Source organism: Saccostrea cucullata, unplaced genomic scaffold (assembly GCF_032062105.1).
Source record: "Saccostrea cucullata isolate Sc308-1 unplaced genomic scaffold, CSIRO_AGI_Scuc_v1 ctg101, whole genome shotgun sequence".
In the NCBI taxonomy this organism is placed as follows: Eukaryota; Metazoa; Mollusca; class Bivalvia; order Ostreida; family Ostreidae; genus Saccostrea; species Saccostrea cuccullata.
Window position 1 is genome coordinate 300,887 of NW_026939309.1, and position 24,057 is coordinate 324,943.

Here is a 24,057-nt window from a genome sequence, read left to right on the forward strand (position 1 = left end):
TAAACATAAAAATTGTGTATTATGCAATTTAAATATTGATGCAACAATTAATACTATTAAACTTATTATATGCCTGTCCAATGTGGATAAAAATAATCCATATAATCTGAGCTGAACTGTGCGCGAAGCCCCGAACCCTCCTTTGCCGGCCATTTGAAGTAAGTCACAGTTCCATTGTTGAGCCAGCCTGCCCACCAACTAAAAGAACCTACAGATGATATCATGTGATCGCAAGACGCCATTAAAGCTAAATCTACTTCCGCTGAATTCCCGGAAATGAACTCAACCTTGTCGTTCTTAGGAAAATTTGCTTTAGACCACGAAAGATCATTAGAACAAACGATAAAAATGGGACTAGAATAACTGGTAAAGAGCTGTACTGCTTTCGCGAAGTATTCCTTTGTTGCAACTAAATAACCAAAGCCATGGTTGACCATGTCTCCGCGTCGTACATGAACAGCAATCAAAGTTACGTTTTCTCGAGATGTGTTAAACTTCTTTAATATTCCTTTTATAATATTATTTGCGCTCGTCTGAAGATGAACCCTAAATTTTAGCTGTTCTCGTAGTTTTTCTGCCACATCTTGAAAATACTTCCACGACTGTAAATAATTCCCAACTCGATACGTTGCATCCGGCTTGAAATTCGCTACATTTTTATCATAGGAACATGCACGCCCTTCCCCTCTGAATTTTGCTTTTGCACATTCGTGTCTATTTTTGCTGATATGAAGATGTTTACTGTTTTTCAATTCAAACAACCGGTATATGAGATCATTTTCTGCTACAACAAATTTCAGATCCTTAGAGGCAGCGATTCCAAATCCGGAAGCAAACTGAAATAAATTATTTCCAATTCTCCCCATAAATGTAGGACAGACATAAAAATTGGACGGCGCATGCGTTGTAGGTGAGATCGATGTCTTGGAAACTATAGTCTTGGTAGAGGTCACTGTACTTTTGTTAGTGGTCGTTGTACTCCTGGTGCTACTGGCAGTAGTCACTGTGTTTTTGTTAGTGGTCGTTGTACTTCTGGCAGTAGTCACTGTCTTTTTGGCAATGGAAGACGGCTTTGAAACTGTCGTGAAGGCAGTTTTAGTATTTCTTGTCGCAGGTGAGATGCTAGTTTTCGAAGTGAAAGCTGGGGAAGATGGAGGAGACGGAACTGTTTTGTTTTTGACTGATAATGCTGTGTTTGAGGTCGCACCAGGTGCGGACGTTTGAGATATGTTGATTTCTATGTTTTTGGGGGGCGGATCTCGGAAGTAATTTTGTACCATGACGTTGTCCGATGATACCTTGTTGCTTTGTATAATAACCTTCAAAATCTTCATAGGTTTAAGGTGGTCGGGTCCAAATTTCTGATTCACCGTCATAAGGGTACCGAAAGCTACCACTGTTGCAAAGAAACTTGCAGCAATACATGCCGAATCTAGAAAAAATATATAAAATTAATACAAGGTGACTATACTTTTTTTTTAATTTTCAAAGTTTATTCATAAAAGATACCTAAAAAGTTACAATCTTTACATTTTAAAAATAATATTATTGATATGATATGATTTTAAGGATTTTTTGAAATTTAAATATTTGCATTGCTAAATATTTTCGACTTTTAATCAGTTGATATATGAACTTACATCGTTTTACGTTCATGGAAGAAGTTGGACGTCTTTCTGCATATCATTGCGACTGATCAGAATATCATCTATCTGAAAAGCAAAAGCAGTCATATAATAGGGTACATGCGCGGATCTAGGGGGGTGGGGGGGGGGGTGGGGGGGGGGGTCAGGACCCCCCTGGAATTTCCAAGGTTATTTACTGGTAAACTTGAACTTGTATTAAAGTGGTATGAAAAGTTAAAGATTTGAAGCATTAAAAGTCATCCCCTGGAATTTCCAAGGTTATTAAATTTATATACAAAAGCAAGAAAAAAGTTAACTTGGACCCCCCCCCCCCTGGTAAACTTCAACCTGTATTAAAGTGGTATGAAACGTTAAAGATTTGAAGCATTAAAAGTCATCGCCTACCCCCCCCCCCCTTCCCCAAGAAAAAGGATTTTGGATGTTTGGGCGAGTTTACGTGTTTTTTTTTGTTTTTTTTGTTTTTTTTTTTGCTTGTCAAGAAATTTCTGAGTTGAAATTTTTTTTTTTTTTTGGGACTGGGGTGGACCCCCCTGGGAAAAATTTCTGGATCCGCGCCTGGGGTAGGAGAAACATTGTGTACAAGTATACGTCAAAGAACACGTGATGATAACTCATGTTTTAATGACTAGTATCCTAAGATATTTATACCCATGTTTTTACATGCAAGTTACTACAGTATATAAAAAGGTATACCTACTACTGGCGGATTTAAAGGGGGGGAGGGGAGGGACGCACCCCCGCTAAAATTTTCGAAGTATGAATTGATATGACTAATATTAATAATGCCATATTTTGGTACATAACTAACCAATACCACTATTATTGTGCCTGGGTTTACTCTTTTAAGTACACGAAAACCCAGGAACTTCCAGGGGCTTCGCCCCCCTGGGCCCCCACCATTCAACGTATGATATGACTGATATTAATAATGCCGTACTTTGGTACATAACTAACCAATACCACTGTATGTAAGTAAGTAAATCGTTCATTATAGTGGCATGTGTTATAAACTTATAATACATCATAGTGACAAACATTCAATGCAATTAATATTCAAACACCCGGCCATTCGGATCTATATGCCACTTTGAACAAAAATAAAAACAAAAGGCCCATGGGCCACCTCGCTCACCTGAGAAGCTTTGACCATTCTGTTCTTTACCAGATTTCCCCCTTGTTATACATAATGCATCCCCACCCTACCCCACTGATCATAATTTAGACATTTTGAAATCTACACTACCCCATGATCCTTCCATGGGCACATATGTTTCAGCTTTTCTGGCCCAGTGGTTCCTGAGAAGAAGATTTTCAAAGATTTTTCCTATATATGTAAAACTTTGATTCCCCTATAATGGCCCCGCCCTTCCCCCGGGGGTCATGATTCCTACAATTTAGAATTTACACTACCCAGAATGCTTCCACATAAGCTTCACTTTTTCTGGCCCAGTGGTTCTTGAGAAGAAGATTTTCAAAGATTTTTCCTATATATTTCTATATAAAACTTTGATTCCCCATTGTGGCCCCGCCCTTCCCCCGGGGGTCATTATTTGAACAATTCAGAATCTACATTATACCAGGATGCTTCCACATAAGTTTCAGCTTTACTGGCCCAGTGGTTCTTGAGAAGAAGATTTTCAAAGATTTTTCCTATATATTTCTATGTAAAACTTTGATACCCCATTGTAGCCCCGCCCTTCCCCCGGGGGTCATGATTCCTACAATTTAGAATTTACACTACCCCAGAATGCTTCCACATAAGCTTCACTTTTTCTGGCCCAGTGGTTCTTGAGAAGAAGATTTTCAAAGATTTTTCCTATATATTTCTATATAAAACTTTGATTCCCCATTGTGGCCCCGCCCTTCCCCCGGGGGTCATTATTTGAACAATTCAGAATCTACATTATACCAGGATGCTTCCACATAAGCTTCACTTTTCTGGCCCAGTGGTTCATGAAAAGAAGATTTTCAAAGATTTTTCCTATATATATTTCTATGTAAAACTTTGATACCCTATTGTGGCCCCGCCCTTCCCCCGGGGGTCATGATTCCTACAATTTAGAATTTACACTACCTCAGAATGCTTCCACATAAGCTTCACTTTTTCTGGCCCAGTGGTTCTTGAGAAGAAGATTTTCAAAGATTTTTCCTATATATTTCTATATAAAACTTTGATTCCCCATTGTGGCCCCGCCCTTCCCCCGGGGGTCATTATTTGAACAATTCAGAATCTACATTATACCAGGATGCTTCCACATAAGCTTCACTTTTCTGGCCCAGTGGTTCTTGATAAGAAGATTTTCAAAGATTTTTCCTATATATTTCTATGTAAAACTTTGATACCCTATTGTGGCCCCGCCCTTCCCCCGGGGGTCATGATTCCTACAATTTAGAATTTACACTACCCCAGAATGCTTCCACATAAGCTTCACTTTTTCTGGCCCAGTGGTTCTTTAGAAGAAGATTTTCAAAGATTTTTCCTATATATTTCTATGTAAAACTTGGATTCCCCATTGTGGCCCCGCCCTTCTCCCGGGGGTCATGATGTGAACAATTTAGAATCTACACTATACCAGGATGCTTCCACATAAGTTTCAGCTTTACTGGCCCAGTGGTTCTTGAGCAGAAGATTTTTTAATGACCCAACCCTATTTTTCTCTTTTCTTGATTATCTCCCCTTGCGAGGGGATATGTCCCTTCATTTTGACAATTTAAGAGTCATTCTCTGTAAAAATCAAAGAATTTAGGAAAAAGATGGAAATGGTACATCACAGATTTTGCTGATTTTTTGCATGCAATGTAGAAACACCATGTATAGAACATTTTAGGGTTAATTTTTTATTTTGAGTCCCGGTTGCCATGGTAACCAAAACCACCATTTTGAGGCCAAAAATACAGAGCAACCTACGGAAAGTATACCAACTTCATCATAAATTTCTATTTTCTGTATATTATTTACATATTTGATTGTTGTCCACTCTGATAGACTATTTGTTGGAGTAACTACCACAACTAATGAAATTATTCAGTAGTTGGTCATAAAAGAGTTGTGTTCCAGTGAAAAGTGTGAATTTTTCAAAATTTTACAAATTTGAAAAAATGCCAATTTTTGGCATTTTCTAAGCATAGTAGCAAGAAAACGCGGGCAATCCATAACAAACAACTGCCATCACTGAAAAGGCCATTCCTAACTTAACAAAATATAAAATTTCTAGAGAGGTATTATTTCTTAAAATAAAATAAAACGAAAACGAAAATGGTTACTATGGAGATTTTGGATTAATTTGTAGATTCAATATTTGGCTCCTCTTTGTACATCATAACTTTAAAAAGGTCAAAAGTAAAGCAAATCACACTACTAAACATCATAATTTTACAATATTATGATAAATATGTAAGTTCATAAATTAAACAAAAATAATTTGTTACTATGGCAACCAAAAAGTCAGGAAAAATCACTATAGCTAATGACGTTATCATTATGCTGAATCTGTGGCCTCGGTGCATGATTTAATTTCTTCAATTTTAAATAGATAACACTTATTATATTTGTTATTTCACTTATGTACATTTTAAAGAAAAATAAATAAAAATTCAAGCGTCTAAAATCACGTTGCTATGGTAACCAAATAGTTTTTAACACTTCCTTATATTGGTTGTTATCACAAATTTTGTTATGCTGACAAGCATACAACAAATAATATCATAGCTTCATTCATTATTTTTTTCTCTTTTTCAGTAAAATAAATTGAATTTAATTGTATTTCACTAAATATCAAAATAGTAATTCATAATTTATTTTTAAAAATGGTTGCTACGGCAGCCAATAGTTCAGGAAAATCCTTTTCATTGATATGTTTTATATACAAAATCTACTGCTTTATTGCACGATTATGTGTCTTCTTCAATAAAATAAATTCAATAAACTTTGTCATTTCACTAACATGAAAAAGACTATAAATTCATAATTAAAAAAAAAACAGTTGCTATGGTAACCAAATAATTCAGGAATGATCCAAATAAGTATTGATGTACCAGTATACAAAACTCATAGCATTGCCTCCAATGTTTGTTTATACTTCTCCTCAATTTATTTACCGAGACAAAAACAGATGAAGAACTCAAACTTAAACTGACATATATCTGAATTACTGCAGCAGGATTTGTTTCCATGGAAACAATAAATACCGACATAAAATCATGACCAATCTTTTGGAAGCAACTTGCTTTATTAATTGAAACATATATAACATGTTTTAACGTGTGCATGCACTTCTTAGATTAGTTGGACAAGCACATAGTCAAGAGTCCCCCCCCCCCCCCACCCCACCCTCCTCGATTCAACTTGTTTTTGCTGTTATTGAAATGATCTTTTGCTGTTCCTTTCGTTAGGAATCATTATACCACCGCTACGAAGAAGAGGGGGGTATACTGATTTACCTTTGTGTGTCACTCCGTCCGTCTGTCTGTCTCGCTGCCTGTATGTCTGAACGTAGCAAATGTTTGGTTGCAGTTTTCTCAGCAATTACACATGTATCACTATTCACTGAAAATGCTTGAAATTTTAGCACAGTATTTGCTAAAGCATGCATTGTGGCACTGGTGGGTAACATTTGAGTTTCTTAAATCTGATGTCAATTTCCTGTTTATCCGTGTGTCTGTCCGTACCGTACATAAAAAAAAAATGTTGAAGTTTTCCCAGCCGAGATAAGCGTGATTCATACACATTAAGAATGACAATCAAAATTCAGTATGTAATTTAAAGATTTTGTGATTTTGTTCTTCCTCATTAAGGCACAGAGGGTAAAATAAGTATTAGGGAAAGTGCAATTAGATTGAAAGTATATAATTATACAAACCACCGCCACTCTTATTAGTTCCAAAACACTATCCGTAGGGGCTATGCCCCTGGGAGTGAACTCCCTATAAGCTTTTGAAATTCAATCTACAGAGAACCTCATCGATATATGGCAGGAAAAATATAATGATCTGAAATAGTTTTCTGGGGGATTAAAGTGAAGGGGGGGGGGATAAAATGTTACCACCCCTCCTCCAATATGTTACAAAAAAGGGGGGGGGGTGATTTATTTGTATTAGTATTTTTTTTCCAAGTTAAATAACTTGATAAATGGAATACTGAGATGTCCTTATAAAATATGACAAAATCAAATATAATTTTTTTTTCTCTGCTATAATTTGGGCACATAAATCCATTATTTCAACAACGACCATTTTACATATCCCCATTTTCTGCATGCACGTACAATGAACTCCTCTCCACTGAAAATTGACATATTTCCCTATAAACTTTAATGTATTCCTTCATTATATATTGTTTCAGTAAAGTGTACACATTGTATAATAAATTTGGCTTAAATTCAACTGTTGTAGTGTTTGCTATCACAAAAAAATCTTAAATTATATAATAAATTAAATTATTTTTTCTTTGTTGCATAAAATAATCTGATGTTAAAGAAATAAATTCCTAGTACGTTCTTTCATTTTTTTGCAATAACTTCAAGTTCTTAAATGAAAGGGCACATTCATTCACAATCATCGACCCATTCAAAAAAAAACAAACTTGCATCAACAAATTTCAACCCTGCAAAAATTGAAATCTAAGAGAAAATCGCAGTTTTGTCACGTGTTCAGTAACTTCAGTTTAGCGATGTGATTTCATAAGGTCAACCATCTTCGCTAGCCAAGGGTTTCTGATACGCTTCTCTCATGAGGAGAGTAGTGTATCAGAAACCCTTGGCTAGCGAAGATGAAGGTCAACATGTAAAATAAAAATTTCCCTTCACCCAAGGATGCTTTGTACCAAGTTTGGTCAAAATTGGCCCAGTGGTTCTTGAGAAGAAGTCGAAAATGTGAAAAGTTTACAGACGGACAGACAGACGGACGGACGGACGACGGACAAAATGTGATCAGAAAAGCTCACTTGAGCCTTCGGCTCAGGTGAGTTTAAAAAATAAACAATATTATTGTGCCTGGTTTTACTCTTAAAATACTAGTTCACGAAAACCTAGGAGCTTCCGGGGGCTTGGGCCCACTTGGGGCCTTAAGGCGGGCCCCAGACCCACTGCCTAAACAAAGTTATCCACGCTCCCCTTAATCACAAATCCTGTATCCGCCCATGCCTACATACCTTTATTCCAACATATCACGTCACACAAGCATCAAAATCATGGAAGTTAAAAAAAAACAACAACATAAAAATTGCATAAAGTTACATGTACGTTTTTTTTTTTCAAAAATGCTTTATCACTTGCTGATGAAAATTAAAATTATCATGTTTTTACATGTACACTCTTATCAACTATTATTAAAACAATGATATACCCCTTATATAGCTGCAGAACTGTAGCTCTCCGAAAGAATATATTGACAGACCAGAGTCTGTTATCAATCTGGTCATCAATCCCAATTTTTTTTTCAGACCAGCGAGCTACAGATCTGCAGCTACCCCTTAGAGCACCCCTTATTTGAAGAAAATAGGCAGGATTCGAAGATCCCGGAAAATAGTCAATCCCCTTCCCGAGTTTCTACGAAAGTAGCCGTAGATCTGTAGCTCGCTGGTCTGAAGAAAAAAATGGGATGGACGACGATTCGAGATCTAGTTCAATTTTTTCACACAAGAGAGCTACGTATCTGCAGTTATCATCTTATAGATATAGTTTTCCCATTAAGTATTATAGATATCTTAGAAAATATTTTTGTTTTAACGAATTCGATCTGCATGTAGGTAGCCTCTCTGCCCACCTACCCACCCCCAGCTCCATCCGCTTTCTACATGTCTGCATGTATTATAATATTTAGAGTATGTTCTGTTAATAAAAGATGATAAGGAATCAGAATTAAGACTAAATCTCTCAAAATTATACAATTTAAAGCAATTTAAAATCTATTGATTTTAGTCGATATTTTTAGATTGTTCATATTTATACATTGTACGAACAATTAACATTCGCTCTGCTTCTATAGACAACTCTTACGATGAAAATCATTACATCTCCTTCATTTTCACACTCAACAACTATTTCTTTCGGGTGTGGGTGCTCAACTTCCTTGAATAATTTACCTCCTTTTTTTGGACATAAAAATGCAAATTCACTAAATACAAATAACTCTATTTTACAAAGCAGAGGGTGTTTCCATTTCGTAAAGATCCATAAATTTAATTATTTATTTAGTAAAGTTGTAATCTAAACACCTAACGTTAGTTTGTAGGGAATATGTTTGTTGATTACGCGGTTACAAATGCTACGACAACGTGGAGCAAATGTTTATTAAAATCCCAGTCTGCTTTATACTGTTATACAATGTAAACCACGAAACATGAATAAGGAAGTGCACACTTTACAACACACAGAAAGTAATACGACCCTCACAGCACAAATAAAAATGTACTCTGAGTGTAGTCAAGTAAACCATGTACTTACAGGTAATGGAAAAAGTTTAGACAAGGTATTACTTCATTAAGACGAACAAGCATGTAAAACCTTAACTGATTTAAGGTTAGGCCTAAAAGTTTTGTTTAGAAACCCAAATAAATTTTATTCCTGAAAAAAAATCCACTATTTCGAAATCTATATTCTGATTTAGTTTTAAAAAACTGACCAAAAGAGGTAAATTTCTGTTGTTACTTACAGGAAAGTAGGTCACTGTCCATTTCTACCTCACCCGAGGGAAGTCCAATTGTTTAATGACCATTCAATAGATACTGATTCAATCAGCGTGTCAATATTTGTGGTATGTAAATTGACACGCATGACTTACCAAGCGAGCTAAATACCGGGCGGGTGTGTGGCCGGAATCACTTAATGTCGATTTAAAACGTTTACACGACATGCGAAGTGCGACTGAGAAATCCCTTTTGTTTATACGCGACAAAAGAAATCTGTATCGGGTATTTTCTTAAGAGATTTATTTGCAAACAATAAACTAAAACTGATACTAGGTCCTACCTCATAATGAATGAAATTTTTACCCATACTGATGGATATCAAAACTCCGATCGCTGACTAGCAAAGGTGATTTCCCCTGCACATACTAGAAATCATTAAATTATCAAACTAGCAAAGGCAACATTCAAATCCAAAAAAAAATATCTAAAAAAGAAGATTTATAAATGATGGCACCTACCTCCATCATGTTATGACGTCATGATGATGACTTCAACAAAGGGAGAACACAAGCTATTAAATAAGGGGATCCGATATGTACATGTATTTATAAGTATACTTTCATGATTAATCTAAACGACAGTTCAGTTCATAATAAAGAGAACAATTGAAATGAAATCAAACGACCTCAGTCTAACATCAGTATTAACCATGGATTGGTATAGCAAGTTTCTGTGCCCTAGCCTACATCAGTACATGCAAGACAAAACTAGGCCTATATAGATCTCTATTGTCAACATGTGAGATTTTCAGAAGGAAATAAACGTGCTGAGGACCGTCCTTGTATCTCAGACTATGTAACTCTGGCAATATACAAGGATACAAAAAATCCAGGAAATCCGTAATCTTTGCCAATTAATTGTATATTCATAAAATGTTAAATTGAACATTTTGATCTATATTTCGACGGACAACTTAAACCCGGAATGGACATTTTTCCGAACTTGCGCACCCTTTTCCTTTAAAGCTATCATCTTAGGGGTTTTTTTTAAATGGTGGGGTTTTTATAATCAAATTGATTTATGAAAAAAAAAATTCAACATTTTCTGCTAGTTTTTGAGATATTTGAGTTCAAAAACAAAAATCCCATGGGGAAACATGAACTTAAAAATACCCCACAAAAAACCCCACAAAAACCCCATGGGGTTTATTTTTCACCCCATGGGGGAAATAACCCCACGAAAATCAATGTAGGTTTTTTAAACCCATATGTTGCTTATATTGTCATATGGGGTTTTTTCTCCCACGTTTCTTTATCATGGGGTTTTAAATCCCATGTATTGATATATTTACTGTAAGATAATTCCTAAAAACTTGGGTTTTTTTCTTAGACTAATGGATCATTAGTATCTTCTCTGTTTCTCATTTTATAAAAGTGGATAGTTATAACAAATATCTATTATTTTTCAAATTTTCAAGTATTCATTCTTCAAATTTTTGCTTATGTAAAAGAAGATTTATATGAAAACAGGTTTCTAAGGCAGTTGCCTCCCAAAATGAAACATTCATCATAAAACTCTTCACAGATTATTTGATCGATGACCATTAATCTGAATATTTAAAAAAATGAAACAAGAAAATTTAATACCAACACAATAGCAACCAATTCACAGTGTCCAAAGAGGGTCTCTTTCCTTAACTAATGTATATTTATATATGTTAGGTTTATATGATGTCTAGTTTGTGGATTTTTTTTAAATCTCCATTCCCCTTGCATTCACCACTAATAAGATTGGATTTATTTAATTCATGTGCAATATATCTACATATTTAATTAATGGAACTCAATTCAGTTATATATCACAAAGTACAACTATTAAAATCTTTTGATTCACCCAAATATTTAAAAATAAAATATTTATGCCTCTTGGATCCACCACTTATCAGTTTAGATCATGACCACACATGACATATAATCTTAATGCTTAAAATCAATCAGCCATATCAAGGATATTAATGACTATGGCATAGTCATTAATATCCTTGATACACCACAAATATTTCTTTAAAAAATGAATATCCACTCCCCATGGATCCACCACTAATAAGTTAAGTTCTTGATCACACATGACATGTAAGATTAAAGTTTGAAATAAATTAGCCATAATCATTATTATCCTTTTACCCACCACAAATATTTAAAAATAATATCCGCTCCCCTTAGATCCACCACTTTTAAATTAAGATCATGTTCACACCTGACATAAAAGCTAAATGTTTGAAATAAATTAGCCATAATCATAAATCATTAATATCCTTTGATCATTCACAAATATTTAAAAAAGATAAATATCCACCCCCCTTGGATCCACCACTTATGAGTTTTGATCTTGATCACACATGACATATAAGTTTAATGTTTGAAATCAATTAGCCGGAATCAGTAATGTCCTTTTACCCATCACAAATATTTAAAAATAATATCCACTTGCCTTGGATCAACCACTTTAAAATTAAGATCACGAGCTAAATGTTTGAAATAAATTAGACATGATCACAATTCATTAATAACCTTTGATCAAACACAAATAATTAAAAAAGATAAATATCCACTCCCCTTGGATCCACCACTTATAAGTTTAGATCTTGATCACACATGACATATAAGCTATATGTTTGAAATCAATTATCCATAATCATTATTATCCTTTGACCTATTACAAATATCTATCTACTCCCTTTACATCCACCACAACTCTTATGGGATCCACCGCTCATAAATTTAGACTATAATAATACATGACTTATAAGCTAAATGTTTGAAATCAATTAGCCATAATCATAATTAAAAAAGATGAGACAAATATCTCATGTCGCTTTGTCTTAGGTAAATGAGAAAAGCAATAAACGAACGAAAATATTACAACCTACAGTATTCCCTTAGATCCGCCATCATGTCTTTAGATATTGATCACCAATCTGATTTATTCTTCTTTTTTTATCATTAGGTTAGGTATCTTTATTATTTTTATGAATGAATGAATATTATGAAAAATGAAATTAATTGCATCTCTATGCTACTCTGTCTGAATAAAAAAAAAGCTGAAATAACCACTTAATATCAGCCAAAAAAGCAGGTACAATGAATATGATTAAATAAGACAACATATACATTGTATACATGTACTACGCCTTTACGGTACCTTATTTACTACTAGTAATTTTTTTAAGTTTATACCTGTCATCAACCAGCTCGACTGTTAAATCTACATTGGATAACGAATCAATTTAGGCTTTACATAGATCATGTACATTATAATTATTAGTAATATATAATTGGAATTCATCGAAAATTCTTTGGTTTCTAATTAGAAAAAAAGAAGTTCTGAAATTATTAAAACTAAATTTTCATCCTGCAAGGTGCAGTCAGGCAATATTGATCTCATTCTGACAATATCACTTTTTTTCATTGAAATAGATCTACATGTATGTCAAACATGATATTTCTTTTTCTTATGATACTTAAACTTTCTAACTATAAACTAAATTATTGTAAGAAGACGTTTATTTTTACAGAAAGCATCTATATGCATTATCAGGTCAAGGTCAGTCAATCCCTTTTGATGAGTTCTTTTGATTTTTGTCCCCCACCTTAGCGAATAAGAGAGGACATTAAATCTTATTCATCTGTCATCTGTTAAATGGTCAGCTTATCAATGTCACAAAAACTTAAACTTTGGTCATATCTTTTGAATGAGATGAGATAGGGCTTTCAACATGTTCAAATTATACATGTATTACCTGTGCGAATTATTCCTTTCTTAATACAGATTACACTATCATGATTTTTTACCATTATATCTTGACCTTGAAGTATGACATACTTTTCATAAATATTAATTCTTCCTTATGACTTTGATTTAGAAGAGATAGATTTTTCATATGTCTGTTGCAAGATATTTCTGAGCATGCTATGATTTCTGACCCCTTGACCTTTATTCATGTTTGACCTAATTAGAAAAAAAAAACTTTGGAGCTACAGTAACTCTTCAATAAGGTATTTCCATACATATCGTATGATTGGTACTTTGTTTTCAAAGTGATAATTTTTGGTTCACAGTTTTTTAAAAGGAAAATAGAAATTTCACATCTATATCACTGCAGTTGTTAAGATCCACCCTTGTGAGTACCCCATAAAAGTACATGCAGGGATTAATTATTGAACTCATTCGCACAGACCTTATGTTATAGAATCCATAAATAAACTGAACTTGAACTTGATTAACCTTAGACAGGCACAATGTGACATACCCTACTGATACATGGGACACCCTGACAGATATTCCTCCTCCCTAAATTGACTGTTGAGTAAGACTAAGAAAACTAATAAAAGTTATATTAATTTTTGACCATGTATATTCCTCTAATATCTATCATATAGAGCTTGATTCCGTTTTGCAAGAAATAACCCCCAAATTCATAGCATGCTAATACTTACATCACTGACATGTAAACAAAACTAATTCCTTCAGACACTGACTGACAGCAGAATTCCAATTGGACATTTTGTGATGTTAATGGAATAATTCACACACGCCAAATCAATCAGACTGATTTAAATACTTGCGTGAATTAATCCTTGTTAAAATAAAGTTCTTAATTCCATCATTAGGCCTGTACATCCAGACAGGTGGTCTTCTTCCTTTCCGCTCTTCTGTAGTGTGACTAAAATGGGTAGCGAAACCCGGGCCGGGCCGGCCGGGAATTTCGAAACTGAAAACCGGGTTTTTGACAATAATGAGATGAATACACATTATTTCTTCATGAAATTTACGGACATAGTTTATTACTATAAGATTTGCCTTCGCTGACAGTTTTGAATTAAAATGTTATGTTTATCCATCATTATCGCCGATTGTCCTTTTCAAGGTGACTAAAATGGGTAGCGGGCCCGGTTTACTCATTTTAGCGATTTACACTTAATTAATTTCGGTAATTATATTTACAATTATTTCCGTTAGATCTTTGTAATTCAACTTAAACTATTTAAAACATCTTATATTTGTTGTAATATATCCCGATTATTAATTAAGCGAAGCGTTTCAAATTACTAAAGTGCCGAATACATGATGACCCACCTGAAGTAGATCTTTAGATATTTTATCATTCATTCATTCATTCATTCATTCATTCATTCATTCATTCATTCATTCATTCATTCATTCATTCATTATTTTCATTCATTTATTATTCATTTATTTATTTATTTATTTATTTATTTATCAACACATGATTAATCCACCGTTACAAGCATAAATATTAGGCCTAATGATGTAGATCGATATATTTTTTCATTCATTATTCATTCATTCATTAGTTAATTCATTCATTCATTCATTCATTCATTCATTCATTCATTCATTCATTCATTCATTCATTTTATTTATTTATATTTATTTATTTATTTATTTATTTATTTATTTATTTATCAACACATGATTAATCCACCGTTACAAGCATATTACATATAAATATTAGGCCTAATATGTACGATCGCGTAAAGCGTCCCTTGCTCGGCCCCTTTATCAAGCACATGATATGCAATCGAGATTTTTTGTTCACACCCGTTTATGTCTCAAAAATAGTATACCCCTTACTCTTCTCGGTCTGTTGTAAAAAAAAAATTAATTGTATTTTTTATACGAGGATAATGGACTCTCCGGTCAATCTTCGGACTTGTTTGATTGTAAATGCATGATAGGAATATCAAAGTCTAAATCATTAAACAAAAGTTAAATTCTTACGACCCACCCCACCCCCATTAATCTATATTTTATAAATTTTATTCTATATCAATAATATTTTATCCCATATTACAAATGCATGGAAATCGCGTATTTATGGTACTAGGTCTGGGGGGGGGGTCACATGTATGCAATCATTTTTTAATAACTTCAGCGCGTAGAGCATGGTCGAACCACTCTGTACACACTATATAGAAAATATATTGTAAGATTCACCCTCAGGGCTGTATTCCGAGGGGTACATTGTAACCCAGACGTACATCACACGTGTATATATACAAGGATTCGGTTCCACACCTAAGTAGTGACACCTGTCATTTCCTGTTTATATTGCATAATAGTCGTCTAGTCCCATCTGAGAGCAGTCTACATGTACTTTCAAGAATGTTATAATTTCTGGTTTTAAATAATGGCTCAACATTTCTATCTCAACCTAGGAGTAATACAAAAGATTGTACGCTTTATTTTAATTCAAAGTTTTTAATATTGTTCTTGTTAGGATCTGATTTTGATGGAATTTAATCATATTTCACATCTTTTTTCTATCGGGTTTTCAAACTCTGGACATGTAAAGTTATTTATTAAAAGTGTCAGTTTGTTCAGCATTAAAAATGTTAGTTTGTTCAGAAGTAAAACGCAACTGGATTATGTAGATCTGGGGTGTGTAGATATTGGTTTCTCGGAAGTTAGCAAAAGGGGGTGGGTAGGTTTAACTCCAGACTCTAGTTGCTGTATTATTATTATTCAAACATAATGTAAGATTATGAAAATAGATAAAACCAACAAGGTTGAGGAAATTTCCGTTGAATCCAACTCGGATTAAAAATAAGAAACAAATTCACGTTCCGTTTATTTTAAGACACCCCTGCGCAAAAATATGAATGGTTCCGTCCAAACCTATTTAGCGTTTCGATGTCATCATGGTCAATATCTTTTGTAACGTTTACGAAAAAATTAAAGGCTGTATTAATCAATAAATTAATGATTAATAAAATAATAGTTTTAATTCTTCCTTTCAAAATGTCTCATATCCTATCTACTAATCTAGTCTTCTTACTACTGAGGACAATATAAGTATTATACGATCCGCTTTACAGAGTTACGTCCCTTTCTAAGATCGAAGATAAAGATTTAAAATACATATGGTCATTTCATTAACCTGAAATTATTTTCCCATCTAAACAATAAAAGCTAGTGTATTTTTCATTTAACAATAGTTTTGACAGTAACATTTTATTTTGAAAGTTTAATAAAGAAAAACGACAATTTCTAGAATCTTGATTTAAATTCTTCATAAGTATCAAAAGCTGTCTCCGGAGAACACTTGGTATATAAACAATGAAAGAAACTTTAAAGTTTGATAGGCAAATATCGTTATTTTCATGTTACACTTCTGTCTACAGTCTCTAAACTTAAAGATGATAATCGAAATAGAATCAAAAATTGGTACATGTATAAGATATAAAGCATATGTTCTTATTTACAATTAATTTCACACAACTGCATGACATGAACACGTGCCTTACTATATATTGCAAGTTAACAAGACAAAACAAAACACGATTTGCTGAAAAACTGTAGTCAGGTTAATTAAGTAGAGGGATGCAGCCATCTTACACGTATTTAAGTGATTTTTACTACATATATATTTAAATCTAAAGAACTGCACAACCTTAACCATGTACATCAACACCAATTATAGAGTATTAACGGAAACCTTAAACAATATTCCTTATACATTTCATCGTTATTTGGTAACAACCCCCCCCCCCCCCAAAAAAAAAAAAATCAAAGGCCTGATTATTTCAGAATGCTTTATACTTAACATGCTTAACCTATTCCAAACTTCCCCTCAAGTGTTGATATACAACTAACAGAATTTTTTGTTAAATTGTTTTATACCCCTCCTCTCTCTCTCTCTCTCTCTGCATGGTTTTTTTATTCCACTTATCCTGTCAACAACTAAAATTGAAATTTTCTGGGGGAAAAAAAAATAATAAAAAAATGAAAAAAAAAAAAAAAATAACTGCAAGTGCAATAATTTTATACAGAGAGAGAGAGAGAGAGAGAGAGAGAGAGAGAGAGAGAGAGGAAGCCATGTATTATTTAATGACCACTGAGTACCTAATTATTAAATTATGATGATTTTAATTGGAGTATTGAATCATGAAAAACAGTCTTAATTAAAACCCTTTGATTAGTGTTGTCATAAAAGGGATGAATTGCAGATTGATTTTCAATTTATTAATTCTGAAAATCTGTATAAATTTGTAAAAGATCAATTAAATTGAAATCAGTGAATTATCCCTATTTCACACCTTTGAAAATATATTGGAGAATTTTGCCCGAAGGAATGTTCTCACACCTTTCAGAGTTTCAGTCTATATGATGATATACCCGGTATATACATATATTCAAGAATTCATTTCCACACAGACTGATCATTACACGAACCATTTCCTGTTTACTATATCCCTTTGTGTATACATAGCTGGTTTCAGAGTAACTAGCTACTCTAATTTTTTTTTTAAGTTTTCCTAGTAAAAAGCACATTTCAAAGTGTTCATTGATGAAAATACAAAAAAAAAAAAAAAAAAAAAAAAATGAAAAATTAAATTTTTTTTGTAATTTTACTAATTGATAATTATTGTGTTATTGCCATGGAAAACGGTCATTGACATATTGATAAATTTCCAAATACTTGGATGTAAGCAGAGACATAATAACTGTTATTTATGTCTCTGATGTAAGGCTTCATAATGTTCGAATGACATTGAAATGTTATACATATACTGTACAACTGATTTATGTATATACGTTAAACCTATGAACTGTATGGTTCTTGGTAATAAACAATACAATGGTTTGCTCATTCAAAATCATTTGCAACTTATTTTCATAAATAAGAATTCATACATGTATTACTCAACTTCTTCATATATTTCTTATTAAACAGATTAAAATGTACTGTATCTTCATGGAATACTTTTCCAACATTTCTTTTTAATTTTACCAAATTAATTTGTGAATGCCTACATATAACATATGACCTTTTCTATTAAAATGTTCTTACTGGTATTATAACATTATAACAACTTAAAACAGAGTTGAGACTTAAAATTATAAATTGTAAGAGGACTTAAATTTACATAGGGAGAATCCATCATCATGTTATACTCAGTCATTCGTACTAGTGTGTTCTCTTAACTGGCCATAACTTTCTTATTTTTCAATGAAATTTGGCAAGTATGGATTTATTTTTCTTGTAAAAGTATGGTCTTTCTTAATCTAAAATGATAAATTGTAAAACTGAAAGAGGACATAAATTTACATAGGAAGAATCCATCATCATGTTATACATATAGTCAATCGTACTAGTGTGTTCTCTTAACTGGCCATAACTTTTTCATATTTCAATGAAATTTGGCAAGTATGGTTTTATTTTTCTTGTAAAAGTATGGTCTTTCTTAATCCTAAGTGATTAAATTGTAAAACTAAAAGAGAACATCAATTTATATAGGGAGAATCCATCATCATGTTATACTCAGTCAGTTGTACTAGTGTGTTCTCTTAACTGGCCATAACTTTTTCATATTGGTTTTTTCTAAATCTTACATGATTTTGAAATTTGTGTGTTCTCTTAACTGGCCATAACTTTCTTATTTTTCAATGAAATTTGGCAAGTATTTTATTTTTCTTGTAAAAGTATGGTCTTTCTTAATCCTAAAGTGATTAAATTGTAAAACTAAAAGAGAACATAAATTTATATAGGGAGAATCCATCATCATGTAATACACAGTCAGTCGTACTAGTGTGTTCTCTTAACTGGCCATAACTTTTTCATATTTCAATGAAATTTGGCAAGTATGGTTTTATTTTTCTTGTAAAAGTATGGACTTTCTTAATCCTAAGTGATTAAATTGTAAAACTAAAAGAGAACATAAATTTATATGAGAATCCATCATCATGTAATACACAGTCAGTCGTACTAGTGTGTTCTGTTAACTGGCCATAACTTTTTCATATTTCAATGAAATTTCGCAAGTATGGTTTTATTTTTCTTGCAATGGCATAAACTTTCTAGATCTTACATGATAAATTGTAAAAGAACTGAAATTTACATGGGGAGGATCCATCATCATGTCATATTCAGTCAATCGTACTAGTGTGTTCTCTTAACTGGCCATAACTTTTTCATTTTTCAATGAAATTTGGCAAGTATGGTTTTATTTTTCTTGTAAAAGTATGGTCTTTCTTAATCTAAAATGATAAATTGTAAAACTGAAAGAGGACATAAATTTACATAGGGAGAATCCATCATCATGTTATACACAGTCAGTCGTACTAGTGTGTTCTGTTAACTGGCCATAACTTTTTCATATTTCAATGAAATTTGGCAAGTATGGTTTTATTTTTCTTGTAAAAGTATGGTCTTTCTTAATCTAAATGATAAATTGTAAAACTAAAAGAGAACATAAATTTATATAGGGAGAATCCATCATCATGTAATACACAGTCAGTCGTACTAGTGTGTTCTCTTAACTGGCCATAACTTTTTCATATTTCAATGAAATTTGGCAAGTATGGTTTTATTTTTCTTGTAAAAGTATGGTCTTTCTTAATCCTAAGTGATTAAATTGTAAAACTAAAAGAGAACATAAATTTATATAGGGAGAATCCATCATCATGTAATACACAGTCAGTCGTACTAGTGTGTTCTCTTAACTGGCCATAACTTTTTCATATTTCAATGAAATTTGGCAAGTATGGTTTTATTTTTCTTGTAAAAGTATGGTCTTTCTTAATCCTAAGTGATTAAATTGTAAAACTAAAAGAGAACATAAATTTATATAGGGAGAATCCATCATCATGTAATACACAGTCAGTCGTACTAGTGTGTTCTCTTAACTGGCCATAACTTTTTCATATTTCAATGAAATTTGGCAAGTATGGTTTTATTTTTCTTGTAAAAGTATGGTCTTTCTTAATCCTAAGTGATTAAATTGTAAAACTAAAAGAGAACATAAATTTATATAGGGAGAATCCATCATCATGTAATACACAGTCAGTCGTACTAGTGTGTTCTCTTAACTGGCCATAACTTTTTCATATTTCAATGAAATTTGGCAAGTATTGGTTTTATTTTTCTTGCAATGGCATAAACTTTCTAAATCTTACATGATAAGTTGTAAAAGAACTGAAATTTACATGGGGAGAATCCATCATCATGTCATATTCAGTCAGTCGTACTAGTGTGTTCTCTTAACTGGCCATAACTTTCTTATTTTTCAATGAAATTTGGCAAGTATGGATTTATTTTTCTTGTAAAAGTATGGTCTTTCTTAATCTAAAATGATAAATTGTAAAACTGAAAGAGGACATAAATTTATATAGGGAGAATCCATCATCATGTAATACACAGTCAGTCGTACTAGTGTGTTCTCTTAACTAGCCATAACTTTTTCATATTTCAATGAAATTTGGCAAGTATGGTTTTATTTTTCTTGTAAAAGTATGGTCTTTCTTAATCCTAAGTGATTAAATTGTAAAACTAAAAGAGAACATAAATTTATATAGGGAGAATCCATCATCATGTAATACACAGTCAGTCGTACTAGTGTGTTCTCTTAACTGGCCATAACTTTTTCATATTTCAATGAAATTTGGCAAGTATTGGTTTTATTTTTCTTGCAATGGCATAAACTTTCTAAATCTTACATGATAAGTTGTAAAAGAACTGAAATTTACATGGGGAGAATCCATCATCATGTCATATTCAGTCAATCGTACAGGTGTGTTCTCTTAACTGGCCATAACTTTTTCATATTTCAATGAAATTTGGCAAGTATGGTTTTATTTTTCTTGTAAAAGTATGGTCTTTCTTAATCTAAAATGATAAATTATAAATTTCTTGTATTTAGTAATTCTAACTTTATCAAAGTATTTGTTTATATATATATTTTTGAAACATTTAAGGAAATGAGAGACTGTTTTCTACTCAAGGCTATAAGTTTTAAAAATTTAAATAAATTATTGAAAAACGGAGGAGCTTTATAGCTGCCTTATAGACATAATTAATATTCAAAAATAAATATTAGATTTTATATAGTCAGTCCGTACCTGTATGCGTATTGAATGAATTTATTAGAGTCCTTGATCATGCTGACCAGTGAAACCTTGAGGGCTATAGGTCTTTTCTTTCATTTTATTTCATGTAAATTTGCTTGGTGTGGTATTTTTATTCCATAACACCTTCCAAACGCTACCAGTTCGTCTTCTTTCATCTCTTTTTTTATGATTTAAATTTATTAATTCCTTTGAAAAAGCTATAAAAGTGTTATATTGCATGAAAGAAGACGAACTGGTTCTTTTAATCACTTTAAAGAAAGCATTTTTCTGGTTTAGGATTGAGAAGCTACTGCATTTACAGATTATTTAGAATGGAATACAATGGGATTTATTCCCAAATCAGGGCCAGTGGGCATAAACATCTATAAGTATAATATACTTAACTTTTGTCAGTGTAGCTGAAAAACAAATTCCGGATAAATATAACAGTTTAGTCTTTGAATTTTACGCTATTTGTCAGAGTCACCCATATGTTTCTTAGAGTACGACTTATACATAGGGAAAGAAAAAGATGTGGGTGACAATGGTGCCAAAATGAGGAATTAGAAGTATCACAAGTCATGATTTGATTTGGTCTCTTTCAATCAATTTCAAAAACATTCTTTGAAAAGTAGAGAAGTTTTTGTCTTTGTTTGAATCAAGTCCATTATGCTACAAACAGCAGAGCTCAAACTAAACTCCATGTAAGTAGAACAACTATCATTACTATGTGATTCACGATCAACAGTGTTCAATAACAGGTCACAGGACTGAGGAGTCGGCAGTTTTATCAGTAAAATAGTGAAAACAATAACCTGTGAGCTACGCTAGCGTAAACAAAGTCACGTTATTTTTTACATTGTTTTTCTGATGAAATTGCCGGTCCACTCCAATGTCTTTTTTTATATTCATTTCTCTCCCCCACTTGGAATATTAGATTAACTTTCAAACTTTTAATCCGTATTTGTTTACTTTTTCACTTACGGGTCAGTCAAAAAAATATAATTTAATTCCCTTCTTATCATGCTTATGCCATGTCTAATTTACATATGCAGTGATAAATGTACAGTACTTGGCCATAAGTGAGTCATAATTTTATTTTTCCACTATATATTTCATTAGGAAACACATTTTTCTAAAATATTCTTGCAGTGTCATTTATTGTTTCTTTTTAATGTCTAAAACACCATAAAATGCAGAATTTGTTGTAGTTTCTTCACATTATTTCAAAATAGTTTTATCTTTATGCATTACCGTGAAATCACAGGTCAAGTGCAAAACAAAAATTTTAAGACTTCAATTTGTTAAGAAATCATAGTAATTTGAGGTTAGAAAATTTTGTCATGACAATATTTTATGATTTATTCTCAATAGTTTAAGTATCATTTTGTTTATCATTTAAGATAAGAAAATTTGAATAATTCTGCATGTTTCAGTGAAAAAATCATGAAAATTGAGCTAAAATTGACTTCACAACAAGTTTTTATGAAAATAGGTTTTTCAATGAAATATATAGTGTAAAAATAAAATTATGACTCACTTATGGCCAGGTACTGTATATCAATGAATTTGAAAAAAAAATTAATTAATTAAATTGTTACAAAGTTGATAAAAAATGTACATGTATTGTACTTAATTTATGTTGCAACTCCAAACAATATTTATTTTATAATTCTCACTTGATAATTACAAGCATTAAGAGAAATAATATGGGTTTTTTTACCCCACATAAAAAATTATGGGATAATAAACCCCACATTTTATTTTTAGTGAGACGTGGGTTAAAAAACCCCACGAAAAATAATATGGGTTATTTAACCCCATGGGGTGAAAAATAAACCCCATGGGGTTTTTGTGGGGTTTTTTGTGGGGTATTTTTAAGTTCATGTTTCCCCATGGGATTTTTGTTTTTGAACTCAAATATCTCAAAAACTAGCAGAAAATGTTGAATTTTTTTTTTCATAAATCAATTTGATTATAAAAACCCCACCATTTAAAAAAAACCCTAAGATGATAGCTTTAAAGGAAAAGGGTGCGCAAGTTCGGAAAAATGTCCATTCCGAAGTTGTCCTAGATTATCAAGTCCAACAAAATATATATACTTTTTGTAATAATATGATTACATGTACATGTCCCTTTTTGCTATTATCCGCCTGGTCATTGCAGTATAAGGAGCATGGTATTTTTTTTATTTTTTTTCTTTCATCATATTGTATTGTTATTATTATATTGTATGTAATGCTTACATGTATATTTCACTGTGAACTATACCAGTATTTCAAATCTGAAAACTTTTACAAGTGAGGATCAAGTCAATTTTGCATAGTTATAATCATGTTTATATTGTTTGTTTCTTAATTGTATATGCCCCCAGAGGGCCCTTGAGTGGTGAATAAATACCTGGTAAATAAATATAGCTAAACATAAATCAGAAAAAAAACAGAGGATCAGTTATTAGCAACAAAATGCACGTAATTATCTGTTTACATAAATGGATTTTCATTTTCATTTCAGAATTCAGATCAGAACTCCCTATTACATTCAATAAATAAAAAATATATAATTCCGATTCTTACCTTACGAGAAGACAGAAATCCTCATTATTGACCGGGTGTGGGGGTGGTGGTGGTGGGGGTGTCACTCATTGGAAGGAGAGGATCTCATCGCGGATGAAGATGTTGAAAGCGTTGTACAGTGAGGAGTGTCAACACAACACATGCACACCCGTTCGATTTCTCGTCAATGACTCGTCAATGACAGGTATATTGTACATCAGTTCCGCGGATTCATTGATCCTGTAACATATGTTTATACCTATTGTCTTATGGGCAAGTTTACATGAATAACGGACTACATATTTAGAGCTATATTTTA

At 32.4% G+C, this 24,057-nt stretch overlaps 1 protein-coding gene across 3 annotated transcripts; it reads right to left on the reverse strand.

Moving 5' to 3' along the window:
* On the reverse strand, positions 1 to 23,891 carry LOC134252765 (galactoside 2-alpha-L-fucosyltransferase Sec1-like). Of its 3 annotated transcripts, none has more exons than XM_062735279.1 (3): positions 23,760 to 23,891; positions 1,641 to 1,712; positions 1 to 1,432 (listed from the first exon to the last, which is right to left on the reverse strand). In XM_062735279.1, exons 2-3 carry the CDS (start codon positions 1,654 to 1,656, stop codon positions 66 to 68), a joined length of 1,383 nt encoding a protein of 460 aa, XP_062591263.1. In that variant the 5' UTR covers positions 1,657 to 1,712; positions 23,760 to 23,891; the 3' UTR covers positions 1 to 65. The 3 variants fall into 3 exon arrangements, with proteins under 3 accessions (XP_062591263.1, XP_062591262.1, XP_062591261.1); XM_062735278.1 differs by lacking the exon at positions 23,760 to 23,891 and adding an exon at positions 9,792 to 9,859; XM_062735277.1 differs by lacking the exon at positions 23,760 to 23,891 and adding an exon at positions 9,297 to 9,702.
* Positions 23,892 to 24,057: the final 166 nt, after the last annotated feature.